Raw genomic sequence first — 10,154 nt, forward strand, 5'->3', positions numbered from 1 at the left:
TCCCCCTGCCCCCCCCCCCCCCCCCCCCCCCGCTCCATTCCCGCCATCATGGTGGTGCCCCTGTCTGTAACACTCTTGGAGCACTCTGGTTGTTTCAGTAACCAATCAGAGTGCTCCAAGAGCATTGGGGGCAGACAGCCAGACAGATGAAGCCCGTTATTGTGTTAGAGTGTGGGTAGGGGACGGCAGGAAGCGAAGAAGAAGAATGTGGTAGTAGCTTACATACGGCCAAGCCTGTTCTGGGGCCAGCACTGACTCTGAGCAGTGCCTGGCAAGTTTTGATGTTTATTGGTTTCCATTTCCAGGTGGCTGAAGGAAGGTGGGTTGGGGTCATCTTCAGGATTTAGCAAGCCTTAAGGTGAGGTAGATGGAATGGGCCACCTGCTGCCTCCCTTTGTTATCTCACTGTCAGAGTGGGAGATTTGGGAGGTGAGACTAGGCAGCAAAACTCATTGCTTAGGGGTGAGGCACAGACAGATTAGCCTGGCTTGAGATGTGAAACGTGGCCTTCTCTAAAAGCAGGCCATCAAAACGCTTGCTAACAGTGCTTGGGCCAGACTGTTAACAGTACCAGATCTCCCCTGTCACTCGCTTAGTCCCTCTATGATTTTGCTCACTCCCTGTAATATGGAGATAATAGCAAGTCTTTAGCGTGTCCCACCGTGAATATGCTAAAGATTGTGAGGCACCCCGATCCTGTGGCGATGAGACGCTGTGTAAGTACAGTAGGTAGAGATGATGTTTGGCACGTTCTGATTCTGGGCTTGTTTCAGTATTGGCTGTCGTATTACCTACAGTAGTCATGAGGGCACCCTGAAGTATGGGTCCTGACTGTGGTCTCCTGTGTAGATGGAACAAATGGTCTCAGGCAGGCTCTTTCCTTCAACCCCTTTTTTACACTGGGGATTGATAGAGCAGCTGTGGCAGATGTGGGGCATGGCTGGCTGAAGAGAACCACTGACTTTTCAGGCCCTTTATTCTACTATAGAGGAAAATACGGACCTCTTATGCTCAAGGATTGATTTGTGCGTACAGAACTAAGTGTTCGAAGATGGGGTCAGGGAAGCAATGGGGCCAGGCTCCAAGCCTTGGAGCGGTTACAAATGAGATCTCTACCCAATAGCAGTATCTGTCAGAAACGTTTCTCAATCAGTGATTTGTAACCCATCATTTTCTTCAGGCAAACAACTAAAGGCTCTGCATTTCCATCTTGCTGGGCTGTGTTTGAGAAGGAGAAAGGCCCAGGGTGAATAAGTATAGATGTCTCTCAGCCATTAGTCCTCAATGCAGTGCATGTGTGAGAGTGGCAAATGTGATCCTAGCAAGCAAAGCATTAGTGTCTTTGTGCAAGGAATGGGGGTGACCCCATCTGGAATATTTTGTGTGGTTGGGGTCACTCAGGTTCAAGGAAGATTAACTCAGATTGAAACAGGTGAGGAATGGGGAGGCTGTCTTGCGAGTGGAGACTAGAAGAGCTTGGCTTGTTTTGCCTTGCAGGATAGAGGTTGACAGTGGGCCTGACTTGTCCAGAAATATATTGAGGAAGTAGATGCCAAGAAGTGAACTGGAAGGGAAGAACAATGTTGTCACAAGAATAAATCTGTGTAAAATGGCCATGAATAAATTCAGACAGGAAGTTTTAAGAAGGAGGTTTCTAACCCTCTGTGCACTGAAGTTCTGGAATAGCCTTTTAATATGAGCAATGGGAACAATAGAAGCTTAACTAGTTTCAAGATGAATGATACTTGATACATATATGAGAGGGATCATATGATGTTGCCCAGAATAACAGCAAATCCTGGGACGTCATTCTCACCTTGTACTTGGCTTTGGTGAGGCCACAGCTGGAGTACTGCATTCAGTTTTGAGCTCCACAATTCAAAAAGGATGTGGAGAAGCTTGAGAGAGTCCAGAGAAGAGCCACGCACATGATCAGAGGTCAGGAGAACAGACCTTAAGATGACAGGCTGAGAGCCATGGGGCTCTTTACCCTGGAAAAGCGCAGGCTCAGGGGTGATCTGATGGCCATCTATAAGTTTATCAGGGGTGACCACCAGTATCTGGGGGAACGTTTGTTCACCAGAGCGCCCCAAGGGATGACGAGGTCGAATGGTCATGAACTACTGCAAGACCGTTTCAGGCTGGACATAAGGAAGAATTTCTTTACTGTCCGAGCCCCCAAGGTCTGGAACAGCCTGCCATCGGAGGTGATTCAAGCACCTACATTGAACACCTTCAAGAGCAAATTGGATGCTTATCTTGCTGGGATCCTATGACCCCAGCTGACTTCCTGCCCTTTGGGCAGGGGGCTGGACTCGATCTTCTGAGATCCCTTCCGGCCCCAATGTCTGTGAAATCTGTGAAATCGGACTGCCTCCATCCCTTCCTGTCCTATGTCCCTGTCATCCTATACTCTCTATAGAAAGTTGTAGGGAGGGCCTCAGTCAAAATTATATTCTCAGGTCAGTGGTGCCACTCTTTCATCCAATTCCACCTAGAAGGGACCTACAGAGGTCACCTAGTCCAGTCCCCTGCCTGAGGCAAGATCCCTATCCAAACCATCCTATACAAATCCATAATGTAAACTCTTTGTTAAACCACTGCCAACCCTGGCACAACAAGACCTAACACCCTAACCTGCCACAGGTAAATTAGGGGAACCATGGCAGCCAACATCCTGCTTCTAGAAAAGGTTGTTAATATATGCTCAGGAAATCCCAAGTAAAGGGCCATGCCCCCTGCTATGGAGGAAGGCAAAAACCCCACAGTTCGTACCAGGTTGCTGCACTGGAAAAGCAGTAGATGCTATAGTCCCATATTAAATGCAGGATAAACTCCTTTATTGGGAGTCCTACCCCTTCTTGATCATTGTTTCACTCAGGTCCCAGAACTGACTGAGTTCCTTTGCCTTGACTCTTGCTCTTGACTTTTTTAACTTCTTTTCGTTGTTTCTTTCTTGACTGTGCAGAGAAGAAGCGTTATCGGGAATCCTATATCAGTGACACTCTGGAAATGGACCTTGACCCATCAGATAAGCATTCCCGTGGCAGTGGCAGTAGCGGGGGCAGTGGGAGGAACAATCGCCTGTCTCGCCAGTCCACAGGGAGCCATGGCAGCTCACACACATCAGGCATCGAGGCCGACTCAAGGCACCGGATATCGGTAGAAATGTCAGTGGATGAGCCCTTCAGCATCGATAGGGTACATCGAAAGGAAAAATCATGTAGCTCAACCATCAGCTATGGCAGCTCTGGCATTGACAGCGGAAGCAAAGGGAGAGCTGAAGATGACTCTCAAGATGGTGGTGAGGAGTAGAGAACTTTAGTCAGTAGCAGCCTTCTTTTGCAGCAGAACAAGGAAGTAATGAAATTTTAAAATGGCTTGGAAGGGCAGAAAGATGATATTAACAGCTCTCTCATCTCTTGCAGAGGTGGAACTGGCAGTGGACGAGCCAGAGGAGATGCCCGTTGATGCTCCTTTAGAGAGAAACCAGATGCGGGAGGAAAAGGAAAGTCATCCTCTGGCTCTAGACACTGCTAGTTGCCCAGGTGAGGGAGTCTTCTCTATTCACTTGGTGATTCTCTTAAGGTTTCATGAAGTGTTTCTCAAGGTTGGCAAGTGCAGCATAATCCAAATGAGAAGCTTAAGCAGCAGGGGGGGAGGTGTAAGAGACAAAATTTGAAATCAGGTTATATGGAGGTGTAAGATGGTAGACCCTGTTGCACTATTGTCTTCCCTGCTGGCCTGCTTTTTTTCCCCTTCTTCAGCTTATCCCAGAATGTAATTGGGCTTTATTCAAGTGACAGCACAGAGAGAGATTCTTGAAAACTTTTTAAAACTTTGGTAACCAAAGAATTTAACTTGCCATATATCATTTACTGCAGAAAAAGCAGTCACTAAGCTAGATGCAGCAGTGGCTGGGTGAGGTTCTGTGGTCTATAGTATTCAGGAAGTCCAAAGTAAATGATTCTAGTGGTCCTCTCTGGCCCTAAAAGTTTTATCAGTCTGTGTCCTAAAAGCAGGTGAGATTGGAATGACTAGGAAACCAACCAATAGAAAGAAATATAGCCCTTATAATGCTGTCCTTCTAATTATGAACTTTGGAATCAATACTAAAGGTTAAAGATGCATGAATATTAGAGAGTAGAGCTCACTGACTTTTGAAGGTAACAGTCAAGTGAATTTCTGGTTTGGATGATGCAGAACTAGTTGGGCATAATTATTTAAGGAAGTGGTATTTTCCCACAAACCTGTGCAAATTTATAATGACCTGTGGTTTATAATAATGGTTTATTTCATTTTTCTGCTCTGCAGCCATTAATCAGAAGTCGCTCTCCATGGTACAAGTCACATTGATAAAAATGAGAGGTCAAAGTGTGGAATCCCTTCACCAGGTGAGAAGGAAAAACGGTCAGGTGGGTCAGTCCATACAATATTCTAATTTGCACTGCTTTAAATCAGATCACTAAGGTGATACTGGATTTACACAGGAATAATTGAGACCAGCTGTTAGCCACTGATTTCTACTAGAAGTTGAATGTGGAAGCAGCATTTGGATCCAGAAAGTTTTGAAGTAAGCAACACTGAAATCTTGCAAGCTGTCATTTTCTGGTTTTTATGCTGCTAAACAGCAGAGAACACGGGCTACTTCATGGTTTGGATTCCAACCTAAAGTCAAGAGCATACAATTGGATTTGGATCTGAGATGCAAACTCCATCTTTTCCAAACTCCTGAAGTTGCAAGAGATTCAAATCTTTGGGTCTGGTTTTGCTTCATCTCTAGTCACAACTGTTTCTTTGATTGTTGTGTGCTTTTAAAACAAACAAAAAAAATTATGTCTTTTTTTTTTCTTTTCCAACTTCTGTGAAAAGGAAACTATGCAGAGCAAAAAGGCACATACTGGCATATCTACACATGATGCTACATCACAGTAGCAGTATGTTATGGCCATGTAGCATTGGCAGGCACAAACCATGCCATCACAGCTACGTCACCATAGCAACATGCTCCTTCGATATAGTGCATTGCTACAGTGACATTGGGGCTAAAAATAACTGTGCGCTGCCGGTACAGCGCAGTGCAGGCTGTTACTGCACTGTCATTTAGTAGTTTCAAAAGTACCTTCCTTTCCAAAGGAAGTACTAAATGATGGCACAGTAATGACAGTGCTGTAGGAGCACGTGTAGATATACCTGCTGTATAGGAAGCAAGTCTGTGCTGCTCCATGAGAAATATCTTTTATTTACAGTCCTCTCAACTTTATTTTTCGAAGTGTGGCTGTAGTTGGAAGGAAAAAAACATGGAAGTGACTCTGCTACTGTGAGGTTCTCTGTTTATTACCTGTGTGACACCAGATCAAACGGACCAGCTAGAAAGAGGGCACCTGCTTCTCTCTCTTTTCCCTCTAATTTGCAGGGTCTGCAATTTACTTCTTGGCCTTTTTCCCCAAAATGACTCTTCTTTTTTTTTTCCCCTGGACATAGTGTCAACAGTGGGTTGTTTTTTTTTAAATCACCAATTGGAATTTTTTTAATATGTGAAAAGATTTTAAAATCCTACGACTGCATTGAATTTAAGTGGCTCAAACACATAGGGAGAAGATACCTTGAATAAGGGGGTCTTTTTAGAGTCAGACTTCCTTTTTACTATGCACATTTACAGTCCTTTCTACCATTAGTTAGCATGTTGCTCCAAATTCTGATACCTTATAAGTTTTTTATAAGAATATTTCTGTAACATTTTTCTCATAGCTACTTCTTTTAACCTATGGTTAACATGTGGTCAGATGACAAATTTGGTCATATAACATGAATGATCAGTATGCTACTTGCTTTGGAACTTATTTACATGGTGTGCAAATGAACAAGTGCATTATGGCTAGCCTTTCAGCAGAACTGTGCTGTGGATGGCTAACTGCTCCTATTTTGCCTTTGCAAGCAAACTTAAGCCAGAGGCCAAGTGCTTTTGAAATCTGTCATGTGTGCATTTTCATTTCACTTTCACTATGATCTCTCCTGCCACTGTGGGGAAGAGATCTAATGAACTGAAAAATTATTTCGACTTAATATTCCTAAAATTAATCCTAGAGTTAATTTCAGGAATAATCATATAAGACCCAGGACAGTAAAGATCAGCTGGTTGAGTTGGGCAGTGTCCCAGCTGATCAGTAATTCATCAATAAAGGCCAAGTTGCTTCTGCAAGACTAAACATGCCTCTAAAAATTACTATTGGTTTATTTCTCTTTTTTTCCATTTTTTCCTATAATCTGTTACTTGACTCTTCTTGGCACTTGTATAGAATTTAGGCACATTAGCCCATCACTTCTTTATTTCAGTGTGTTTTCTGAACCTTCCTTTTTATCTTTTATCACAAACCTGAGGAAGGATACATCAGTACTTGAAAGCTTGTCTAAATGTCCACCACCCAGGTAGTCAGTCCAATAAAAGATCCCACCCATGAACTCTGGCCTCATACTTCCTGGACTGTCACAGCTACACTGTCACTTCAGTGCTTTACCTTGTAACATTTTAATGTTCTAATACTTTTTCCTTCCTTTTATTTTATTTATTTATTTATTTTTAAATACGTTGCCAGTGGCTGGCCAGACCAGCTCTGCCAAAAAGTGTCTTTTCAGCCAGTCCTGTCAAATGCTTCATTCCTTGTAATCGGTACTGGGGATGCAGCACGCAGAGATCAGAAGCTGGAGGAAATAAAAGGGCAGCTGACTGAATTCAGTTTCCTAATGCCTCACAGCATCATTAAGATAATGTTTTTAGGAAAACTGATGGGGTTGGTTTGAGGGAACTTGGGACACTTTGAACAACTGATAAGCAGTAGTAGTCAGCATCCCTAAGCTATATGAGGGCTGTTCCTGAGCACATAATCATTTTCTCATGCGTGTCTTACTGACCTGGCAGGTGGGACAGCCCAAGGGAAGGAACTGCCCAGACCAGCACAGCCAGAGTTTGGATGATATCCGTCTTTATAAACATCAGCACCCACCAGTAAGCACCATGTTATCTTCAGACACGTCCCACAGCTACACATTTGGCTGTGCTCTGGAGGATAAGTTGGCCAGCTATGGTTGCGTTTACTCCACAACAGACTGCAAAACGAAGTCTGCCCTCTATGGCAAGAGATCCATGAACTGCCTGTCACTGGATCTTTTGGGAGAAGACCAGCTCCCAGAAGAGTTTGTGGTGTAGTCGGGTTTTGGGGAGCTGTTAAACCATGGGACAGTTTATCTTGGTAATGAAAGCTGTTATGTATACCTCACTAACACATGATGTAATCACTTTGGTTCTTGCAGGTGACCATAAACCACCTTGTTCCCCTGTCAAGTGATCTCTTAAGTAGTGTCATAACTCTACAAACCTGACTGAAGTGCAAATGAATTAGAGTAGCACTTTATTTTTTTAGCATATGCTGGGACTGAAATATCTGTCTTTTTACTCAGCACAAAACTAAAGTGGCCTGCACCATGAGCATTGATGCTACTTTTTTTTAAATACCAGAAGGCAGATGGATCTAAACACCTAATTTGTTTAATAAGTCATTTAATTACCTGTAGGACTGCTGATTCCACATGGATCTGAAAAAGAGACATTGTATTTCCTGGCGTTCCCTTGTATTTCATGCTGTTACCACTCGAGGCCAATGTTTTGGTCACTGAGTTCACTTTTTCCTGCAGGGTGCTGACTGCTGTCAGTTTTCTCCTACAGTACATCTCAGTCCCTCTGCAAGGGTGGTGGAAGTGCTGAAGGTCTGTGTTATGGAAGGTGCTGCTTTCTTGAAAATGAATGGAAGCTGTGCCTAACTCTAAGTGGAAGGTCAGCTGCCCTGGGTGTTTTCTTAGTTTTCTTCCCTTTAACTTAAAACCAAATGTATTGCTGTTTTAATTGCATTTCAGAGCAACATGCTAGGAACTATCAGTCCCTTAACATGACTACAGACCTGCTAGTGTTGATTCCTAAAACACATTACTCGTCCTTAAGTTGTTTAGGAAATGTTGAATCCAGTGCTTCCAAGAGTTTATTTTCCCAAAGAAATAACATAAGCATGCTAAGTGATGGCTCCTCAAGAAGGAAGTGTGACTAAAGAAGTTGTTCAGGCATGATCACCTCTGCTTGGATCATAAAGAATTCTATATGAATTCACTTTCTCATTTTGGGAGGCACACAGAGAGGAAGTAGATTTTTGGAGGGTGACTAAAGTAGTTTGTGGTAGTGTCCAGTAACAGTTTTGGTTAGGGCATTCATAAGGGGATGGAAGACTATCTAGGGTTCCTGATGTTGTGTTTATAGCTGATTCACTGTGCATGTATTTGGGGTGAATATAGAAGTGTGTCTGTTGGCTCTGAGAGGATTGTGCTATATGACACAAAAAAAAATAACTCCTATCCATGTCACAAGAGGGAGGCTGTCTGTCTTTATTTGGTTCTGTGTTATGTCTTCCCTTTTTTTACAACCAACAGCAGTTGGGAAAGAGGGCATGGGACAACCGCTGCCCCATCTGAGACAGGTTCTATTACTAATACAAGTTTCATAAGTCTACTTCTGAGACCACTGTTTAAAAAAACAAAAACAAAAAAACAAGGAAGCACAAAGAATGCGAAATGTCATCATAATGACTTAGGAACCTTTTGCATTGTACTGATCTGTTTGTATTAAAAAGATGAAACTATTAGAATTAGAAAGTTTTAAATTTTATAATTGATTTTTGTGTGTTGGAGCCAGGTCCCAGTAACTTTTAGTATGACTCTGAGAAAACAGTATTTCTATACCAATTTTAAACTGTTGCTACCATGCTTCAAGTGCTGTGTGTTTAGCTTCTCTGGCTCACAAAAACTGGTAAAACTTTTTTATTTCTTAAAAAAGTTGATAAATCTTGAATGTGTATCTGCTGCATGCTACTGGTGTGTGTGCGTACGTGTTTATGTGTGTATATATATCTTTATTTATTCATAGTGGTGAGTGATATAACTCCAAATTCTGGGTTGTTTTCTCTTGTTGGACTGTACAGTTCTCCTTAATATAGATGCAGGTTCACAGATGTATACAAAGGGAAGAAAAGACCTATTTTTTTTCCTACCTAGATGATGAGCAAGTCGACCTGTATCTTACAAACACTGTGAATATCTATTATGCAAGCTTTTGTATTCGTATGATATTACTGTTCTTACTAGTATTGTATTTTGTTTTTTAAATTTAGAAATTCTGCTTTATTAGTTCATTTTAAGATTAGTTGTGGTAGGGGTAAAATAAGCATTTATCTACTGATATTTTGTAACTAGCTGCTGTAGATTTTTTTTGGGGGGGGGAGGGGGTTGTACAGTTGTAATATACTCTTGGCATAATCACTCTATTTTAATGGCAAATGTTTCTCCTTTCCATGAAAGGAATTTTTGTATACAAATAAAATATATATGATTATATGGACAAACATAATAAAGGATGGCTAGAATAAGAGCTTGGCTGGTTTAGGGGGGTATGTGCACATAATGCTTTCTCTAGAGGTACTTGGGGTAAGGAGCTGCATTTAGTAGCTCATGACCATTTTCACAGTGTCTGTGTATGCACATGAGACACTCTCCCAAAGACGTACGGTGGGAGGATGTGTAGTTACCCTACCTAAGATGCCATATCTGAGGTCCCTACATTCCTTGCTCCCACATAGCAGCAGCAGCAGCAGCAGCAGCACCTGCCCACCCACCTGCCTGTTGCACCATGCTGCTCCACCTCCCCACCAGCCTTTGGCCCAGGACTTTTGACTAGCCAGCCAGGACTGGCCTACAGAATCTGGGACTGTCACAGCCAAACCGGCACATGTAGTCACCCTACGTCTGGGAGACGGTTTGTGTCCAAATAGTAATAGGTTTCTTTGCCTGCTACAGACCCATCTCATTTCTTCAATAACATCAGCAAAGTGGGCAGAACCAGCTGTGGGGGAGAGGGTGCATTCCAGCCTGACTGAGAGCAGCAGTGATTTCTCCACACCTCCAGTCTAGCAAAGCAATGGGGGAAAGAAATAATCACTATAATGAGGGAGCAAGTCTTTTGTGTCCTGATCTGCTGCTAGGAATTGCAGGGGTCGGCAATATTTTTGGGCAGTGCCCCAAAAATACCCACGACCTTGACTTGGATGATGGGGGAT

At 42.9% G+C, this 10,154-nt stretch overlaps 1 protein-coding gene across 4 annotated transcripts in view; it reads left to right on the plus strand.

Moving 5' to 3' along the window:
* FRMD1 (FERM domain containing 1) overlaps positions 1-9,469 on the plus strand; it is a 53,880-nt gene extending 44,411 nt beyond the window's left edge. For 3 of the 4 annotated variants that reach the window (XM_019527337.1, XM_019527336.1, XM_019527338.1), the window contains 4 exons: positions 2,969-3,304; positions 3,429-3,548; positions 4,315-4,415; positions 6,920-9,469. In XM_019527337.1, coding sequence (XP_019382882.1) covers positions 2,969-3,304; positions 3,429-3,548; positions 4,315-4,415; positions 6,920-7,207 — 845 coding nt within the window. In that variant the 3' untranslated portion in view covers positions 7,208-9,469. The remainder of the gene's footprint in view (positions 1-2,968; positions 3,305-3,428; positions 3,549-4,314; positions 4,416-6,919) is intronic. The other variant, XM_019527339.1, reaches the window with a different exon arrangement.
* Positions 9,470-10,154: the final 685 nt, after the last annotated feature.

Source organism: Gavialis gangeticus, unplaced genomic scaffold, assembly GCF_001723915.1.
Source record: "Gavialis gangeticus isolate Ggan-Ray unplaced genomic scaffold, GavGan_comp1, whole genome shotgun sequence".
NCBI lineage: Eukaryota > Metazoa > Chordata > Crocodylia > Gavialidae > Gavialis > Gavialis gangeticus.